Raw genomic sequence first — 21,814 nt, 5'->3', positions numbered from 1 at the left:
TTGTACCTTAGACTGAAAAAATGTAGTTTCCTCCAAACTATGTTTTTTTTCCCCACTCTTGTAATAATCAACTGTTTTTTTTCGCATCTCCTCAGAGTTGAACACAGCATATATGGTTCCTTACTGGCTCTGCTCATGACAAACTCCATTGCCAGTTTCTAATGCCTCTTCTATCAGTCGAGTTTTGTCCCTCAGTATGTTTTCGGGCTTCCCACCTGGCTGAGCTACTACACTGTGTTTATAAGTGTCAACCTATGACGTTATCTTGGAAGGAGCAAAATTTCCATATGCCAACACTAAAGAGGAAAGCAGACTTAAGGCTACAAATAATGGGTGACAGGCTGCAAGTCCTCTTCTCCTAAAAGAGTGAAAAAAAGCAGATACTGGGTCGGTCCTTACTTTTCCAAGATTAGCCATCTTTTTCAGGTTAGTGTTATCGAGAGGCAGATTTCAGACAAAAGCAATCTGGGATTTTGAAAGCCCACCAAAATTAGGAGGTGCAGCTTTTCTCTCACAAATAGAGCACTCGAAGAGGCAAGAGAATCCAGAGAATGGAGTTAGCCTGGAGAACCACCAGCATCTCTGAGCAGGAGATCCTGATTTGGCATATGCAAAATGGCCTGGGGCTCTCCCTGCCTACACGCACACAGAGCACAGCATCCATCCACTTTCAGTCCTCATTTTGCCTTCCACTGCGTTCTCTTTTTTGCTATTATAAATCAGGTAACCCGAGGACAGTGTTATAAGAAAGGTCCTTTGCAAAGACAGTTCCTTGCAGTAGTGTTCTGTAAGGACAATGGCAAACCACTAAACAGGGATGGAAAAAAACACAGACCAAATTATTCTGAAAATTCTGCATTACCTTTTTTCTACACACTTCTCCACCAGGCTGCTTTACAGTGTACATTTTTATATCATTTTCTAACAGTGACACTTATTTATTTGGCAACTATTCTTTTAATGCTGCTAGGTGATGTTACTTTTTCTTTTTTTTTAGCAGTATCAAAAAATCTCAGGTGAAAATGTTTTAAAGCTGAAAAAACACCCACTACAGTAACAAAAGGTTTAAAAAATCATCTGTGAAATTCCTTTTTATGAATATTTCATTTTTTTCTCAAAAACCCATCAAAATAATAATGATGATTTTCATTGAAATTTCATTTAACTGAAGTATATTTTCTGCTCTGTGAAATGGAAAACAAGTACAACATTAGTCTCAGTGTTAGAAAACTACTTTTAATTAGCTGTACTTCTCTAACAAGTTTAGCTACCAGATACTTGTTTGCACGTTCCTAAATGTACAGTTGGGTTATTTTATTTTATATCCTGTGTTGTCTGGAGATTATATTGCAAGATTGGTTCTTAAAGAAGAGTTTTGTTTTAATAAAACTTGACCAAGAAGGGTAAAGATGAAGAGAATAAATTTCAGTAAGTGCATGTAAAATGAACTCACTATACTGTCTAAAAGTAAATAAGCTGAAGCCATTGTATTCAGATGTTATTTTAACATTCTTTTACATTAATTGTATATTTTACATGTACAGCATGATAATTGAAGCACATACAGCAGCATCTATTACTGCTACATATTTCAGTAAACTTTCTCTTGCTAATTCCCAGATCCAGAGCTGTGTATGCTGCACAGTTCTGCCTAAACATTACACAGCGCCTATTCAAAGCAATAAGAAGCACTGAAGAGACCATGACTTGGGCAGATCAGGTTGTCTATGTAGTTTTCCTACTATAAACATATGTAATGCTCTTCGCATTAGCACTCAGACCTCATTCAAGCTCATAGCAAAGTGAAACCAACATTAAGGGCCAAATATGCAGTTTTCTTGATGTTTTTCACCTGGCATCCCTCTTAGTGTATGTTTGCCACATACCTAAGACAGTTTCCTTCTCCTAGCTTGTGTTTGCCACATTTCCCAAACTTCCCACTCTCTTATCTTGTACCACATTGAGCCACGTGTGCCACGTTCAGCCATATTCAAGGCTTACTCTCTTCCAACCAAAAAAACACAAGTGAAATTAGATTCCATTGGTTATGTTAGGACTATCTTGTCAAAGCCACTTCACTGGCTAAGCTGACTGTATGTCCACACTGTCTAGGCAGAGGACTCCAACAAGGCACCTTAATTTGTTCAGCAATCAGTAAAGCTTTGAAAACATAAGGTTTTTGAAGCGCTCTCCAGGCTGCACTCATATATATAAGTTTGGAAGCATCACCTTCTGGACTCAAGCCACCTGAAGCATCCTTAGTCCATGCACATGTGGACAAGAGGCACAGCCCAAAATACTGCACAGCAGTCATCCCAGAAGGATGATCAAGTGCTGCACAAACTGAAACCATCCTCCAGAAGATACTACACAGAATGGGAATCCCATGGACATTCCCACCCAGAAGAATATGCCTTTCTGTCAGCAAGAAACTATTAATTTCATTGCTAAACTGAGGACAAGCCAGATGGCTGCGGTTTCAGACACCTACATGTTCTGATGACTCTGAGGTTGATGGTGACCAGGGGACCCAACTTGTGCCAAGCTAGCAGACCACAGAATAACATAAGTTTGGTGCAGACGGAGGATTATGACCACGCTCTCCTGCTGGACTGGGAAGCCCATCCCAGACCTGGTGCCATTCTAGACTTCCTGCCAGCTCATTTAGCCCACAGCCCTGCAAATCCAATCCTACCACTGGCTGCTGGTGCCACTCATCCAGAAACAGTGTGAGGTGACAGGCCTTGGTTCAGTAAGAATGACATAAAAAGTGGCATCCAGCTGGAACTGACCCAGGAGCTAGACCCCTGCATGTGAACCAGCTGGTTATCCATGACCATGAGGAGATCATATCAGCTCCCCCACCTGTAGCTCTGGCTGCCCCAGTTCCTGTACAAAAGGGCTGAATACAGTCCTCAGGCAGAAACCCTGCTGCTCTTCTCATTTTGCTGATAACATCATAGTGAAATGTATCGATTCAGTGTCCGTTAGAGCATGGACATGGACCACTGTGGGCAGGCATGCTTATAAAGGTGGCAATGGTGAGGGCCTACAGTCTGCATGGTTCAGAGAAGTCAGGCACGGCACAAATGCTAGCAGAGACTAGGCAGACTGCAGTAAAGTATAGCTAGCAACCCTTGCAGTGCTCATCCTTTCAGCCTTGTGGATGTCAAACAGCATGAACATGGATGCAGTGGTCTAACCGGAGCAACAGTCATGAGGGCATACCCTAAAAAAACCCCACACACATAGGCCTTAAATGCCACCATTTTGTCTCAGAGGATTCAACAGAGCCAGCATTTATTTTAACATGCATACATAGCAAGCCTGCTTCTTTAACCCCTCCCCAAAATCTTTCTCATTTCAAAAGCAAAGGCAGAGATGGTTGTTTAGAACGTTATCTGCCTGAAGTTGAGTGGAATAAACTTTTGGTCCTTTGATTCTAGGACCAACTTCCCTGAAATTCACAGAAAAGTATGAAGACGCTCAGAACAGAATAAAGTTTTGTTCAATTATCATTCTCTTCACCCTAATTGCATTCAATAGCTAATTTTATTCAGCCTGTGACATCTAAGCTGCCTTAGACTTATAGTAGTACAGCTCTCCTAAAGTCAGTTACTCCAAAATTGCATGGCTAAAACTGGCAGAAAATCTGGCGTCATACCTGAGGCCATGTCTGGGAGAGACAAAAAAGAGAGGGAGAGACAAAAAGAGAGGGAGAGACAAGAGAGAGAAGAGAGAAGAGAGAGAGAGAAGAGAGAGAGAGAAGAGAGAGAGAGAAGAGAGAGAGAGAAGAGAGAAAAGATACAAGAGAGAAAAGAGAGAAAAAGAGAAAAAAGAGGAAACAGAGAGAAAGAGAGAGCAAAAAAAGAGAGAGCGAAAAAAAGAGAGAGAATTTTAGAATCCCACCGCAGATGGCATTTAACAGGTAGTTTCCCAATACACTGTCTGGAGAAAGATCACTATCAGAATTAAAATGACTTTACCTTTGCCAAGACAAAAAGTATAATCACATTTTGGACATCCAATAGACTGAAAAATCCTAAACAGTAATGGAAAGGTTAACAAGAAAACGTGCTTAACTTTTTTTTTTTTTTTAAATCACTTCGACTTATTTAGATGGCAAAGAAATGTATCAGAAATTTTCCCATGTAGCATTTTAGGCCAAGTTCTCTATTGAAATCAACATTAGTGGGGAATACTGTTTAAAGTACATGACATACCTTAGTCTAGTATCTCTGTTTAGATAAATATTTATTAAACAATATTTTTTTTAATACCTAGAGAAAGCTCAGCAGGACCTCCAGAAATATGCCCCTTCAGAAGCAACAAGCAGTAACCTCTCTTATTAGGCTTCAATTCAAGACAAATCAAGGTGTTCAACTGACACAAGAAAAAAAATTAATGATTACTCCTAGATTGTAAGGCTATGAATAATCTTAGTAAGACTATTTCCCAAGTTATGAAGAACTCACACAAAAGTTTTCCCCAGTTCTTTAGGTAAGTTGCATCTCTGTCATTTCCATTTCACCTTCCTAGAAGCAACTTGTTCAGACACATTTGAATTACATTTGAGGATCTGTATTAATATCTCGTTTGCACGAGTTTCTGCTTTTCTATCATCTAATATGAGCCGTGAACTCAGTGTCACTTTCTTTAGATGACTGAGAGGTGAAGCTTGCATTTTAATAAAGTTCTTTTTGGAAGATTCAATTCACAAAATACACAGTTTACATAGAAAAAAGTTAAAACGTGTTATTCTGATTCATCTCAAACACAGATGGGGAAATTCTCCAGAGAAAAATCCCAGACTTGAGTCTGCACTGCAGACCTCTACTACATATTGACGTCAGGGGGAGTTCCATGCAGCATGTGTGTAGACTACGCAACAAAAATCTGCAATGCAGATAACAGAACCGCAATGCAGATCGGACACCAGGATTTTATTCACAGGGTGATAATTCCGCTTTACCACCAGAAGCACAGAATCGCTGAGGTTAGAAGGGACCTCTGGAAATTGTCTAGATCAACCCTTATGCTCAAAGCAGGGCCAGCTAGAGCAGGTTGCTCAAGGCCATGTCCAGTTGGGTTTTAATATCTCCAATATGAAACATTTGACCACCCTCACAGTAGAAAAGCTTTTTCTTATGTTCAGACTGAATTTCCTGTATTTCAATTTTTGCTCCTTCCCTCTCATTCTGTCACTGGGTACCACTGAGAAGAGTCTGGGCCCATCCTCTCTACATCCTCCCTTCAGATACTTATACACATTGATAAGAACCCCCAGAGCCTTCTCTTCTCCAGGCTGGACAGTCCCAGCTCTCTCTGTCTCTCCTAGTAGGAGAGATGCTCCAGTCCCTTAATCATTTTAGTAGCCCTTTGCTGCACTCTCTCCAGCAGCTCCATATCTCTCTTGTACTGGGGAGCCCAGGACTGTACCCAGCACTCCAGGTGTGGCCTCATCAGTGCTAAGTAGAGGGGAAGGATCACCTCCTTCGACTTGCCGCCGACGCTCTGCCTAATGCAGCCCAGGTGCTGCTGGCCACCTTTGCAGCAAGGGCACATTGCTGGCTCATGGTTAATTTGCTGTGCACCAGGACCCCCTGGTCTTTTTCTGCAAAGCTGCCTTCCAGCCAGCCAGCCAGCCAGTCAGTCCCCAGCCTGTACTGGTACAGTGGGTTACTCCTTCCCAGGTTCTGGCCTTTGCATTTCACCTTGTTGAACTTCAAGAGGTTCCTCTCTGCCCATTTCTCCAACCTGTCAAGGTCCCTCTAAATGGCAGTGAAACCATCTGGTGTATCAACCACTCCCAGCCCTCCCAGTTTTGTATCATCTGAAAACTTGCTGAAGGTCCTGTCATCCAGGTCATTAATGAAGATGTTAAACAGGATAAATGAGAGCTGTATAAGCCAAATACAGCCATGCTGTAAAACCGACCTTTGTAAAGTATATTAAATCAGTTTGTGCTATTATAAATGTTAGCATTAATTATTGTACAACTGCCTCAAAGAGAATGAAATACAGGACACGACAAATGAGTTTGCTCTCACCCCACTTCAGAAAAAAATGAAATGAGTTTAAAGAGGAGACCAATGTTGCTGATGTTCTGCTGCAGTACAAAACTAAGGATCCTGCACTCTATTGATACCAATAAGTATTTTACATAGGAAATGAGGGCAGTTTTGCTAGCACAGTAGCTGATATGTCAGGATAACACAACTATTTAGATTATATAATAAATTATAAAGCAAAAGATGCTACGTACAATGTCTTTTTGAGAGCTCAAGCAATGAGCAAGTGGGTAAACCCTGAGCAATGCAAAGAAAAACTACACTTCAGGTCTTTGCTTCCCAAGACCAGCCTACTCAGGAAGTACCTCAGTTATATTAAAAGCAATATCAGAGCAATGGAGAAAAAAAGGTAAACAGTTAGAGGCTGTGCTAATTCAAAGTCTGTACTGTAAGTTCAGTATTCATGGAGTTTTCATGAAAGCCAGTGGGCATTTCTCATACAGAGAATTTGCCACATCTAACCAAGGCCATTTTGATCAACATATTATTCAATAGCATTGTTAATGATGCAGCTAAAACACTCTGCCAAGTTCATTAGATTTATAAAATTAATGAACAAATATGTAAATTTCAATTTACAGTCACCATTTTGAAATATCAAGACAGATGCCCACCTACAGTAAATCAGCATCATTCCACTAAAGTCTAGAGTTTTATGCCAACTTGCATCAAATCGGGCCCACCGTATTCACACTGCCAGGTTCTATAATTCTTTTACTCGAGAACTGCTAGCATTGTGGATAGTTATATTCTGAGCAACCTTAAAACAATCCAGAAAGAAGCCCTCAAAAGAAGATACAGTGCCATAAAGAAGAATCCCATTTTTCAAGATCTCATCTTCAGAATGAATCTGAATATTACTTTATTATGAATAACACTGTTAGGAATTAGGGCAGAGTTAATTATAACTGCTGCAAGAAGCTGGGAAGGATGACAAACATCTTTTTGATTCAGGAGCAGATACTATTGGTGACAATTATATGACAAAGTCAATCATGAGATTCAAAGTACTGGGAGTAGAAATTTTACCTTTATCTTAGAAACTGCAACTGCAAATGCGCACACAGATCTAAATGATGCTTGCACACATCATTTAGAAGAAAGGAAAATAAGCTTCTGATAGCTGTCCATTTTAAGATAAATGTTCTTTACCAGATGTTATTTAAAAGAAACTGAACTTGATGGTGCGGTCCTTTTTCAGCTGAGCTGAAAGAACATTTGCTCTGGTGTGGAGCTCACTCTAAGTACTCACATAAAAGAGGAGATGGAGATCAAAGGTAGGAATCACTGGGCACAAATGGGGGCCCAAAGGCCATAACTCAGGTCAATTTTCACATCTCAAAATGAAGGCTTTTCAACCAAAAGAAGATATAAGATTTCTTTTTGCCAGCATAAAGGCAGCACTGATAGCAAAGTTTAGAATATAGCCCTGGTTTCAAAACAACCAGAGTCAATTCATAAAGTTTAGATCAATTTATAAAGTTCAGATGGAAACCAAGTAGCACATGATAGTTTTAGCAGTCTTGCTGTGAACACTTTGGCAGATTCGGATCCAAAAATTATTGGAACTAAAAATAAATGTCCCAATCTGCAAACCACAGGCACCGTGGCTCTGACATCCATGAGAGCTGAGTACTCAGATGGATAGTGTGATAATTTCCAAATGAGACCTCTCTATTACATAAAATAGTTTCTAGAAATTGCCAGCAAATAGTTTAGCATGCAAATACCAGACAGAGAACAGCCATTAGCAAGTTGTGTGGGTAAAGGTGTTGACAGTTCACATGGCTTTACTTACCTAATTTTTTCTAAGATGTCTGCAAAGCCCAGTAGACTGGGCTGTGAATTTCTGACAAAAAAATTTGGGGCAAAATATGGCAGTTACCAAACAAAGTATTTTGCATGGGGAGGTAACAATTTGGACAAAACTTTCATCAGAAAATGCTGAGTCAAAAGAGAGCTGCACGGAGCAGGGAATGCAAACAGGTGACTCCAAGGCCTTAGAGCAACCTGTGGCCTGGAGTTCATAACATTCCTACCGGGAGCACAAATTCAGTCCCTTCGATGGGTGACATCTGGAATGGATATAGGGATTTCCTATATCCCAGATAAATGCTTAGAGTAGATTCTCTCTTAATTTTCATCAAAAAAGCTTCTGAAACTTGTATTCCAATGCATAAATCCATAGTATCAAGACAGAATATAATTTTCTCTCCAGATCTGCTGATCAGACTAAATTAATTGGGGCTAAGTATCCCTTTTTCCTGCTCCTTCAGAGCTCTTCATGTTAATAAGAAATGCATGAAGTTAGCAGAGATAAAGCTCTTATCCACCAGTCCTGAGACTATTTGGGGGGAATTTTGTAATTGTTGTTGTAGTTACTCATTTCAAAATATTCCTGAATTCTTACATGCAGGTTTTGTAGTCTCAAAACCAAAACAAATCTGTCCCTTATTGGAATGGATTTGGGGGCTGTTTCACCACACCTTTTAGGAAAATATCACAATATAACACACCACTTCATTGCTATCAGCTAGCCAATTAAAAGCAGAGGAAACTGCATAGGGATTCCCTTCTTTAGTGTCCTTTGTTATGTTTCTCTGTTTACTCAAATTTAAGAACTCAAGATAAAGCTTCAGCAATTGATTATTTAAACACTTTCATCTCTGCTCACCACACTCTCTCTGACTGCCAAGAATAAGAAAGCCAGCATCCTGTTTTCTCTTTGGGAATGAAATACATACGGTGAAAGTCTTAATTTAATAACAGGATGAGCAATTTATGACCTGCAGGACATATGTAGACGGCCAGGACACTAAATCTGGCCCAGAACTGACTTCTCCACCTCCCAAGTGCCCTTCAAGAGCAGACCACAAGCTGGAGAGGTGGCCACAAGCCCCTCTTGGATGCCATTTTCCTCACAGTCCAGCTGTTCTTCCCCATTAGGTGATCAACTTCATGAGAGTCAGTTTGCATCAGGAAACCCTGGACCCCTGTACGTGCACAGACGGATAGTACCAGGTGCAATCACATGGCAGAAGGAAGAAGTCATGGCATATAAATCACTTCATCTACTAGAATAAGATATGTGGCCGACTCCATCAGAGAGATTAGGCACTACTTATAGCATCATAATAGTGACATAATACCTTTCATTAGCACTGATTATAACACTCAAAGCTCCAACATGAGCTACGGCTGGTTTCTTATGCATTTGTGTTTTCCACCTTTTCCATCTTCCCCACAGCAATACATCCTGCTACATGCTGTGTCTCCTTCTGCTCCACTGTCCTTGGGCTTCTCCTCCAAACGGTCCCAGGCCCTGTCCGAGTGCCCTGCCTGTTTTCAGGTCACACACGGTGCCTGGTTCCCAGCTACACATGTGCTGATTAGCTAGAGAGTATGTTAACACTGGCTGGACAGACGGCAACACTCAAGAGTCAGCCCTTCTGTCTTCTATCCATTCCTTCAGTGGGACCCTTTTTTATCCTGCCATCTATTTTCATAAAACAGGTAGGAAATGAGTACCTTTGAGATGTTTACTGCTCTGTTAAGCATAGCTGAACTAGACCAATAGCTTAAAAACTCACTAATGGGAAGGCTGACTAAGAGACGTAAAGCATTTTCGTTAGGAAAAGGCTAGCCAGTTTTCCTTAGGAGACCAGACTCAAAATGATTTTGGCAATGGGAACTGCAAGGCACCACAGACTGGTAGTAGAACGTAGAGGCTATGAATCTCTCATGGTGGAGATGATAACTAGATAGGCAGTGCATTATTAAAAATATACTCAGCAGGATAAAGATGACCCTAAAATTCACATATCTTCCTCTGTACAACTCCCCACCCATGTACAGTTTCTTCCATAAACCTGCAAGGAAGACAGAGGTAGCAAGTCTAGAGCACCTAGCAGTTAATCTTGTTTGTGCTCGCACATGGACCCTAGAAAAGCCTGGTATGCTCAAATGAGTGCTGCACAGACATTTGACACTCACATAGTACAGCTACACAATGCCTGGATTTAAATATATGCCTGCCCTCTGCGCATGGTGGCAGCTAGTGTAGTCCATACCAAGGATCCAGGATGGCCTGTATGCTTATGAAGCCAGCACTGGAAGCATTGTGCAGCTGCAAAACAAATGCCCAGAGTTTATTACAGTACAAGATTCAAGTGATGTACGTCAAGTAGAGAAGTGTGGTCAGAAACAGGCCTTGCTTAGCCACAGAGCGGGAAGAGTTCTTTGCTGGCAGGACCTTGTTTGTCCAAGGAGCAGCAGCTCAAACTCATTTCCATTTTGGAAGTGAGTTTGTTCCCCACCTGTAGGAGGCACAGCAGTGTTAGGACACCCACACTCCATCTGAATTTCTCAGCTTGGGTCTTTTGATGTATCTGATATTTATGGGGACAGAAACACTGGGTTTTGCTTCCTTCCCATCAATAATACATCTATCCTATGAAGAACAACAAGACTGATATCAAAAAGGAAAGGTCCATTTCTTTTTCAACAGACTGAAAAAAACCCTTTTTCCTGGACTCGTGGGTATGTGTGAAGAGAGAGAGTGTACAGCCTTTGAACAGTAACTAGCATAAATCTTTCTCCTCTGATCTTTCCCCCTCTGACTCATAAATCTCAATCTACCAAGAAAAATGTGTGTATAGCTCTTACAATGTGTAACATGCACCTAGAAGGGAGGCACAATTAAAACAAGAAGAGAGCTGAATGATGCAGGAGACATTTCCTTAATGAAGGACTTTTCATTTCCTGTTCATGATAATGAACATCAATAAATATTAGGAATAAGCAACAGATTTGAGTAAAACACCAATGAATTCAAGTTTAATGCAAGTAAAGTGCCTTATAACAAGCTTGGATTGAGAAAGATATTGAGAAGGGTGGTTTTCAGAAACACTGCTCACACTTTAATGTTTAGCGAGACCTGGGTCTGTTGCAGATAGATATAAAAACCAATGAGAAAGTCTTTCATGTTTGCAGCCTTGCACAGTATATGTATGTATGTATATGTGTGTGTATATATATATTTATATAGTAACATATATATATAGACACCTTTTTTTTTACTAAGTTAAGAAAATAAAAACAAAAGCAAGTGAGAGTCATCTCTCATTTTTGTGCATGTGTTTTAAAAACAAGAAGAAAATCTAATTAAAAACAGTCAATAAACAAATACTGACATCCAGGCATGGATTTATAGAGGGAGGGAGGGAGGATGGACTTTACTCTTCCCCACCACTAGCCCTCATCTCCCATTCCTTTACAATCATGGTCACAGTTCTCCTGCACAACATTGCCTCTCATCTCTCATTCTCGTGCCCCACATACTAGGTTGGGTGGCTACAGCTGAGCTGTTGTGCTGCCAAGAATGCATCAAAATGTGAGAGATGGTGGAGCAGGAGTCTCAGAGGCCCCTCTGCCACACGAGTGGAGATGAGCAGCGAAGGGTTCTTGCTATGATGCAGGCAGGGCAGGGAGGGGAAGGAAGGCTCAGTCGCCTATTCCCATTGATGCCAGCTTGTCCCACATGATCAAGCCTCACATGCTGACTCCCAGCACGTGGTGCTATGACTGAAGCTTACACATTTGGAGCACAGCAGTATCACCGCCTATCCTGTAGACCAAGTAGCCAGTAGTTGACATAAGTGAGAGCTACGTAATCCATGACCGAACCAGAAATACAAGATGATTAGCTGCCAGTGTGATTTAAATCTCCCAAAGCAGTATAGAAGCAGATAAGGAAAGCTAAGCAAAGTCCCCTTGCAAAGATAAAGGTATTTTGCAAGCAACTGAGGTAGGAAAAGCAGCTGTTAAGGTAAGCAGCAGTCTTACCAGATTCAAACTGAAAGCTGGAAATATTCTAAAAAGTGGCAGAAATGAAGAATCCATGCAAGCTTTGGGCATAAAAACACTTTAACCTTGAAGGAACTGAGTCTGCATCCCTGGTTCCCAGGATGTCTTGCCTACCAAATGGTGAGACTTTGATAACAGACAATATATATCACTGCCTAGTTCAGCATAGCCGTATGTGTATCCAACTAGGCTCCTCTGGTACAGGATGGATGGTCTTTAGCTCACTGCTGAGTGCTGAGCTGCCCACTACCCTGATCTATCACTTCAGAAACACTCCTGCTCCAACCCCCCATACACTGGATACAGGTGGATTAATCTGTGATCCACTGTTTTAGCTGTCACACACACCTGGACCAGGATGGAAGTCTGTAAGGCTTCATTGAATGCCTTGTCTCAAAGGTACATCACCATTCCTTCGCCAGAGTATGTCCCAGTCACCTTGTCCCACGGGATCTCTCCTGTCACAAGATCTAACATGGCTGTCATGTGACCCAGTGCTCCAGAAACACCACAGCAGATCATGCAGGCCAATGGACAATGTGGATCTCCAGACTCAGAATAATGTTCTTTCTCTCCTGCGCATCAAAACCAAAAGAGCCCAAGAAAAATTGTGAAGTGGTGGATGCTCCAAATTTTTACCTGGAGCAGCACTGCCCTTCTGGCTCGGTTCACTGCAGACAGCAGTCTGGGGACAAAAGCAACAGGTTCTGTTACACCCTCCTACATAAAACACTTCCACAAACTTCTGGGTGGTATTTGGAGAACAGCAGCCAAACCTATCTGCTGTTTCTCTGCTTCCCCTGGTGGAGTGCCAGACCAGAGTTTTCAAAACACCTGTTTGGGTAGTGCTGTGTGGAAGCTGTGCACAGACGCTAAATTAGGCTGTAAAGTTACTACACAATCTTCTTAAGGGTTCATTAATTAGCATTGCTAATTCTTACTGATACCAATAGCAAGCTTGGTCATTACTGGGACCTAGCAGATCAAGAAGCAAATCTAGGAACAGATCTTTGCAACCACAACCAGACTTCAGTGTCAGAAACCACTGACATCTCCAGCCAACATTCAGATCTTGGCTGCCCTGACAAAGCTGTAGGCCCCCATCTAACATTCCTGGGCATCAATCTGCAGCCACTGCCAATTGCTGTATATTACTGTACATACTGCATCCAGTTCTGGGCTCCTCAGTACAAGAGGGATGTGGCACTACTGGAGCAAGTCCAGCGAAGGGCTACAAAGATGATTAGGGGACTGGAGCATCTCTCTTATGAGGAAAGGCTGAGAGAACTGGGCCTGTTCAGCTTGGAGAAGAGAAGGCTGAGAGGAGATCTTACCAATGTGTACAAGTATCTGAAGGGAGGGTGTCGAGAGGATGGGACCAGACTCTTTCCAGTGGTGCCCAGCGACAGGACGCAAGGCAACAGGCACAAACTGAAACACAGACAGTTCCATCTGAACATGAGGAAAAACTTTTTCACTGTGAGGGTGACAGAGCACTGGAACAGGTTGCCCAGAGAGGTTGTGGAGTCTCCTTCTCTGGAGATATTCAAAATGTGCCTGGATGCAATCCTGTGCAATGTGCTCTAGGTGACCCAGCTTGAGCAGGGGGGTTGGACTAGATGATCTCCAGAGGTCCCTTCCAACCTCAACCATTCTGTGATTCTGTGATACACAGATGTTGATATACACAACTGTTCAAAAAGATGATCACAGCTCCTGTAACTGTGAACTTACATATCTGTGCAAAGATAGATATTAGACATATAAGGTTTGTCGCATAAAACACAGGCCAAGAAGCTAATCATTTCTATATGTATTCTTTTTCTGCTTGTCAAAAGGGGATAATTCACCATTCTGTATTTCCACTTTCTGTATTTTCATATACAATTCCAACTGGGGTCTCCCTGGCTTTACCAGACAAATAGAGCATATACCAGTGAGAATGGATTTCAAAATCTATATTTTAAGCACTACAGTAATATAAATAGTCAAGACACAGAAGTATTTATAACTGCTTGCTCAGTGCAATATCACAGATAACAAGATACTATGAACTCTTGCAATTCTATCTTTATAAACCTTGTTTATATCAATCTTGTGTTTGTTTCTGGTATCTTCAGAAAAGGGATTGTAAAAAAATTGTAAAACAAAACAAAGACTATCAGAAAACCTTCTAAGTATGGAGAGATTTTGTGTTATATTTACTTTGGGGGAGAGGTTGGGGGTTCTTTGTTTTGTTTTGTTTTTTACAGAGGTGGATTATTACTGTAGGAAATTAAGACTGAAATGATTGAAATAACCACTTTCCTCCTTTTATGTTTAAACGTGCCTCAAGCTCACATCTAGGTGTTGAACAAAATCAAATATAGATCTCTTGCTAATTTTCTGAGCTACAGAACAATAAGCACTGCACAGTAGAAAATAGGATCTAACACCAGAGGCTGCCAACTGGGATTCATGCTGCTTGGACGTATTCACATAAAAAGAGATGCAATCACAAGGAAGTGTGACTCATTTGACACTGGAGAGACATTTTCTTTTTAACTATGCATGAAAGGGACAGCATTGCCACATACTGCTCTGACAGTGGTGAATCACAAGCAGTGAGGGAGTCGCTGCGTTTTGCGGTTTGTAGCAGTCGCGTTAGAAAATGAGGCCCAGACCTTCCCCCTGTGAAACCGGTTCGTACAAACCTGTCACTGCCCTCCGCACAGCCTGAGCTTCAGCCACCAGATTCATAACTAGGACATGCTGGACAGGACAACTTGCGAAGAGCACTTCATTCCCCAAATAGCAATGGGGTGGCAAGATCTTCCATTAGCGTCTACTAAACAAGAAGCAGGGGAAATCCTGTCCTCGGCAGGCAGTCACTGGTGCTCAGACTCGCCAGTCAAACTCTGTCAAGGATGTGCTCAGAGATCACTGCACACAAGAGACCCTGATGAATCAAACAGGCAACCCACCGCGCCAAAGTTGCCACTGCCTCCTAAGTCCCAGTTTACACCATAATGCCAACAGGATCTCAAGCTGAATACAAATACAAGAGTGCTTTTATCTTCTAGTTTCTTTAGACAGTAATTGCCATGCACTCTCTAATTCTCAATTCTTGCGCATTGCACACAAATGCGTGCTGGGCTTCCTTTCTTTTTAAAGCCAGACAGATACAATTTACTTCACTGCAACAATTTGTTTGGATCTCATTCTATAAAAGTCCAAACAATGCCACATTGTACTGTAATTTCTATACAGATGATATACAAAGGTTCTCTAACATTTATAAAGCCATTTATAAAACATTTATAAATAACATTTACACTGCATTAAGGAAACTATTTTGCTAAATTTCATTTTCCAAATCATCAGTCTTTATTATTCTATTTACAAGCTCACTTATTCCAAGAGTCACCCCTACTCACATAATCAATTCATGCCATTTGAAATGCTGTGACATTATTTTGTCGTATAAAATGGTTGAAATGATCTTAATTATAGCAAAGTAAGGATTGCTCCTACTTAGAATTTGTTATGAGAAGTGAAAGCTGAAAAAGAGTTAGAGCTCTTGAAATAACAGATTTTAAATATCAGAAAGACAAAATGTTTAAAAGCATTAAAAATAACAGGTCACCATAAAAGGAGGATCCAGGTTCCGAAACATTTGGCCTGAATAATTTCACTAGAAATATTAAAGAATGAGAATGTGCTATAAAAGTTCAGGATTTATTTATATAGGCTGACATAAATTTACTTTGTGGCAATTTTTTTAAAATAACAAACAGTATAAACAAGATATCTGAAGCTACTACCTAAGAAAATGACTTAAATAAGTGCCTTCAAAATAATGATTATATGAAGACTGAAATAAGTTTGACAGACTGAGGTATAATCAAAATCACAGACTTTAGAACAGCGAAATTTATCCAAAGTAAAAAGCATTTTATACTTGCACATGCATGTGTTGATTATAAAAGCAGAGCATAGTTTTTCAACAAAAAATCTAAAAAAAAAACACTCAGAAAAATCAATTCTGCCACACTGTCTTTGTTTTCCCTGGGCACACCAATTTTCACATTTCTATCAAATATCCACTCTATGCATACACAGCTTCTCTACTTTACCTCACTCCTTGGAGAATATTATTTTCAAAAAGCATGCCTCAAAGAAACACCTGACAACTGTATGTTCACATGATTAAATAAATGAGAAGAAAACCCAGTAATGGCTATATCTCATACTTTACAAAAGCAGCAATCACTTGCTTACAAGCCCTGGGCCAGAATCCTTCTCCCTGACTAAAAAAATTAATGCTAGACAGTTCTCAAGACATTATATTAATAGAAAAAGGTTTAGCTGTCCCTTGCATCATTAAAGCATATCATCTGACCTAAAGAGCAAGTCTTCATCACTAAACCACTTTCAGATGAAACAATACCAACCTTCCAAGACATCTTCATATAACAAGCTGTCTCTATCAACCATTTTGACTAGCTACAGTATTTATGTCTAGCCCATAATCTTTTAACAAGGCTAATTAAGTCTGAGAAATGAAAGACAACAGTCCTGTCAGTATTATTTATGGCCCTCTTTCTTCACTTCTGCTCAGTACAAAAATATGCAGCATTGCAGAATCTTTCAATATTGATTTCTCCCATCAAACTCACAGCGCAGGCGTCTATCTTAAAAAGACACCCTCTCAAGGATAAACAAAGCAAGCTCATATCTATCAGACCTGAAAGACGTTTTCACCAATGCTTCAGGACTGTCCAGTGGTGGTAGTTCATCTGCCAAGATTTCCTCGGGAGGTCTGGGGTCATTGACGATGGTTGGCTTCGGCCTTTCTTTGAGATTGCTGGTCAGCCCCCCAATAATGGTGTTCCACAGGCAGTTTTGTGATTTAGATCCTGTAAAAGCAGAGAGTGAGAAGAAAAATGAATTCATAGACCTATTGTCTGGCCTCTCAGCAGCCTTTGCATCACAGCAAGATTATGTCTGAAAACTTGAAATAAAGCTCTAAGTGGAAATAGACATTAACATTCAGAAAGTCATTTTAAAACCCCAGACTCTAATGCCTCCCTTAAAAAGATCTGATTATAGAATATGAAGTTTACATGTGTCAATAACAAGCTTCCACTTCATATTATACTTAGGCTACAACTTACCATGTATTGACATGACAGTATTTTATACCAAAGAACTAACAAAAAAACCCAAAGTACTGGATCAATACAATTGATTTTCCTTAGATTAAATAATAGATTTAAAGTATTAATAAAGGACTAGTATTAGAAAACATATTTCTTTCCTTCTGAAACATCAGCTTTTCTCAGTAGATATTCAAATGCCAAAATATTTCTATGGATGTTCTTTTTGCAGTTATTTAGAAGTGTCACTGAGTGCCTCGTGATTGTCATTCAGGGAACCCATCATCTTATCTGTAAGTCTAGCTCCACTGACAAAGTACAACTAGCACCTTTCAGTCAGATCTCCTCCCTGCCTTTGGAGAGAGAATACATGACTTACATTTCAAAGAAATTGAAAAAAAAATTGTTTCATATTTGCAAAAATGTCCAAATGGCTTCTGAATAGGTTAGGCACTTTTGAAAATCCAAGTGATATTCTCATACTGAACACCTGTGTCATATTCTAAAGCATTTCAAGAATTATAGAATATATACAAGCAAGTTATCAGATCCCAAGAAAAGCAGTTAAGTATTGAAACACTGATTATTAACTATAATAGTGCCAAGAGACTTTCCACTACAGAGGTACAGCATTGATCTTGTTGGATTTCAAAGCAGTAAGATACACCAACTCTGTTACTAGTCCTTTTCCATGGACTTTTTACTTTTATGCAAAATAAAAAAAAGTACTCTGAGAAATGGCATATTTCTAAAGTCCACAAATCATATTCATAAGGGACTATACAGGTAAGATTTTCAAATATTTCCCTAGTACTCAGACTTAATTGTGCAGCAGAGATGATTAAAAAGCAGATGATGAACCCAACATATATTGACTTATGTTGACTTTTTGTCCTATTATAAACAGAAGAATTATTTTAAGAGAAAACTGAATGGAAGACTTGCCACTCCACATCTCCTGAGAACATCATGATAAACTGCCCTACTAGCAGCAGCAATATCTGCTTCTGCAAAAAGGCACAGACTTGTTTTGCTGTCTTTTTTCTTACCATGTACTGCTTTGACACTGCCTGAATGGTGCAAAGTCCAATTAATGCAGATCAGCAAGAATCCTCATTTATCTGTTCCATTCCAAAATAATTTTCAGTTTACTTGCCCAGGAAAGGTCCCATATTCATATGCTTCTCTGTTCTTAATTGTCAACAGTCATTTAATATTCAAGAACTGTATTTACCCGGATTTACAGGTAGCCTTGACATCCTGTGCTGAGTTTTGTGCTACCATAACTAGATAAATACATGTACCAGTTAGTCTAAATCCCAGTGATGTCTACACAACGGCTACATTTCTGTAATTTCTGTAATTTCTTAGTGCATTGTCAATACATCTTTAAGCATTCAAGGAGTTTCAGTGTTATGGTAATACCACTGCTTCAATACTTTAAAGCACCACATAAATTTCCCAATATTTCTTACGTTTTATTCAAATATGTAAGCGTTTGTCTTCCTATTTAATAAGTGGGTTATAAAAGGATGCAAGAGTCTCAAATTACTTGACCCTGATCCATGCAGGCTACCCATGAGAGCCAAAATTACAGAGAGCCCCTATAATATGTTGAGAGTACTGTTTCTTTTGCTAGGAACTATGGCATACTCAGCACAGTTGGAACTAAGCGTCTAAGTCTCTGCTAAGATGAGATCAGCAAAAAAAAATAAGTTGCCATAAAGCCACAAATGCTGCACAGTAAGACAGGAGAGCATCAACACTTGGTGAAAAAGCTTCTGTGCTCTACTAGAAAAGTCATCCTCTTCTGGGAGGAAGCCGCATTCAGAGTTTTGAGGCTTTCCCTCGCAATTACTCAAGATATCTGGTGAGCCTACCAAACTTCCACCTTCTCTTAATTTCCTCAGCTCCTCAGACTTTTCTTTCTTTTACTCCACAAGCCCTCCAGCTTGTTAGACAGCAGCAGAACACCACAGTACAGAAATCACCAAAAGATACATGCATTAGCTTACTGTTTGCTCTGCTGCTGAAAACCAACAGTGACAGGTGAGTAACTGCCACTGAAAACTATGTAATCACCTTACTCAAACACTTTTGTTTTAAAAACAGCAAAAAAATAAGCACACGCTTGTTTGAGTGGACATATTGTTCTTCTCTCTACACTACACACATACATCCAGCCCTGTTCCTCCCGTGGAGATATCCATCCCATGCAGCTTATCTCTATGATTAGACCTAGATGGTAGATCTAGATCTACTTGATTCATCTGAAGATCAACATCAGCAAATCGAACAATTGGTGGATGTTAACTAACTTCACTAGAGTGGTGAAATCTTATGTCCGCCTGTCCTAATCAGTGTTTAGTCAGCCCATTACATGCCAACAGTTACGCGTAGGTGACGTGCATTCAGCAAATGATTGTTTTTGTGTAATGGTCCTGCAAGAACAGACATCCGGCAGAAACTTCCCACTGCCTGAAAAGCTGAAAGCTGAAAGCTTTATGGACTTAAATCCCCACAGGTGCAGCCACAACTGTTCCAAGACTGATGGCACTGTATTACTTGTAGCAACATGACACAGTGAGATACCAGGCACCATAACCACTGCTAAGGGGAGTAGTACCTCTTAAATTCAAATTCTCCTAAATGAAGAGGAATTTGACATTTAAGAGTACAGGAAATTGGCTAGCCCTAGCATTAGAATGAATAACACTTAACAACTCAATTTTAATTTCAAATCACTGTGGTAAGTGTAAATATTTGCAAAAATGCTTTTCCCTCATTTTATTATACCCTGTCAAAGATGATTATAGCTGAGCTAGAGGCAAAAGCTAAAGAGACTTGGGTGTTATTTAAAAAAGCAGAAGTCTGCTTAAAGAATACGTGGTATATTTGCTCTGGTAGGTGTTCAAATACACTCTGAAACATTGCTGCCCTGCAAGTCTAGCTACCACAATAAGGATACAGACATCATTCCCATTGCCCCACTTAACAGTAACAGCAGGTTTTCCCTCTTCTTTGCTCCTGAACTAAAGGAAAAACACCTACTCTCCAGAGAGCTGTTGGATAACAGTCAGGGTGGACAAGGCTGATGTACATTTTTGTAGCCTACATTGTGTGTCTGGTTGCATGCACAGAAAGAAAGATCTATCAGGGAATTAAGGTCTGCAAAAAAATGGGTGTGATTTGCTAAGTGTTCAGTGACAGCCTAACTGTGATCCCACTGAATTCTCTAAGAGTTTACCATTGACCTCAAATAGGCGGTTGTTACAGAGCAATAGAAATCCTGCCTCTTTTGTGAGGATGATAAGGTCAGTAGTTGCCTTTATATACATTGTTCAAGCAAATGTGAAAAGCTTGATCCTAGGAGACACCCAACCTCTGGTTTGTAACTCAGATCGCAAGGATAACAACAGTAATGCTCTCTGACTTCTGTCCTCAAACCCTGTAGCATTTTCTGCCATTCAGCTAGGATGTTTTTGAATGTTGATCTGTACTCCAGTGTTTGTCCAATGAAAACACGTGCGGTTGATTATAGTGCTCTCTCAGCATAAATTTGGGGCTCATCCACTTAGCTCATATTAGTACAGCACATGCCTAAGGCATTTCCCTCCTATTCATAACGCAGTTCCCATTCTAGTTTTCCTTTCCCATTCCCACAGAGTTGTGACCTTATATTGCTGATGCCCACACAGTCATCATTAGTGATACGCTCTGATATTTATGCTGGATCATGAAATCCTCAACCCGACTCCCAGATCACTAAATTAAACTCTTTACAGTGAATGTCTGGTTTATACTTCAGATTATCTCCCTTCAGCCCTATATCATTCATGGTGCTGTGGCTATCTCCAAAAAAAGCTTATCTAAATGTTCCCCTCTGCACTGCATTTCTATTACTGCCAAACAGCCTATGGCCTCAGTCTCACCTCCACACTTTAATCCCCTGCAGCACCGGGTCATATGATCAGGTGTTGCAAAGGGGTTTCTTGTGCTTTCATTTAGCTCATAGCCATCTACCAGTCTGTTCTCTTCCATTTAATGCAAGTCACCCCTAACTCTGCAAGGGGGGCTTCACCGGCTGGTTGAGAGCCAGTATAAAAACAGGAACAGGACCTAGTTATTCCTGCGTCTCAGAGCTACTCCCTATACACCATCATCTCTCTCCTCAAAAATCATGTTCTTATGAATGTCAGATTCTGCACTGAAATGCCAGCTTAGTTCCAAATGTCATGACATTATGCTTGACCTACTGGTCATATAATATTGCAGTGTGAAGTCCTCATAACCCAAATATGCAGGAAGGAATGGTATTTGGACAGAATCTTCCAACCCTGTGCCTACTATTTAGCAACCATAACGGACAAAAGGCAAAGTGATAAAGAAGTTCAAAATGTTTACATTTACATTGCTCTTCTTTGTGATTTCCTTTGCTACATGCATTTTGGGGGCTGAACCAACCAGGACTGATATAGCCCCTTCCTAAACTTTACTGTCTACAACATGAAGGAAAATAAATGCTAAGTCAGGTATAAGGAATTCCAGTACATTTTTCTTTTTGTTCTGCTCAATCTGTTCCATGACCCCGTAAGTCATTATATATGATAGATGTTATAGTCACACAATTTTCTTCTGCATTATATACCTTATCTACCTATGTGAGGTATAGCATGCTCAGAGTGCCATCCTGTGACTGTGTGAAACACTGCACTGTAGATGTAAATTCTTTGGATATTT

The 21,814-nt window shown here is 40.3% G+C and overlaps 1 protein-coding gene across 1 annotated transcript in view; it reads right to left on the bottom strand.

The window, feature by feature from the left end:
• The window catches only part of PDE1C (phosphodiesterase 1C), a 308,630-nt gene that overhangs the window by 249,523 nt on the left and 37,293 nt on the right, over nucleotides 1-21,814 (bottom strand). The window contains exon 3 of the mRNA XM_067291281.1: nucleotides 16,663-16,834. Coding sequence (XP_067147382.1) covers nucleotides 16,663-16,834 — 172 coding nt within the window. The remainder of the gene's footprint in view (nucleotides 1-16,662; nucleotides 16,835-21,814) is intronic.

Source organism: Apteryx mantelli, chromosome 2 (genome assembly GCF_036417845.1).
Source record: "Apteryx mantelli isolate bAptMan1 chromosome 2, bAptMan1.hap1, whole genome shotgun sequence".
Classification (NCBI taxonomy): Eukaryota; Metazoa; Chordata; class Aves; order Apterygiformes; family Apterygidae; genus Apteryx; species Apteryx mantelli.
This window is presented reverse-complemented; position numbering and strand designations above follow the sequence as displayed.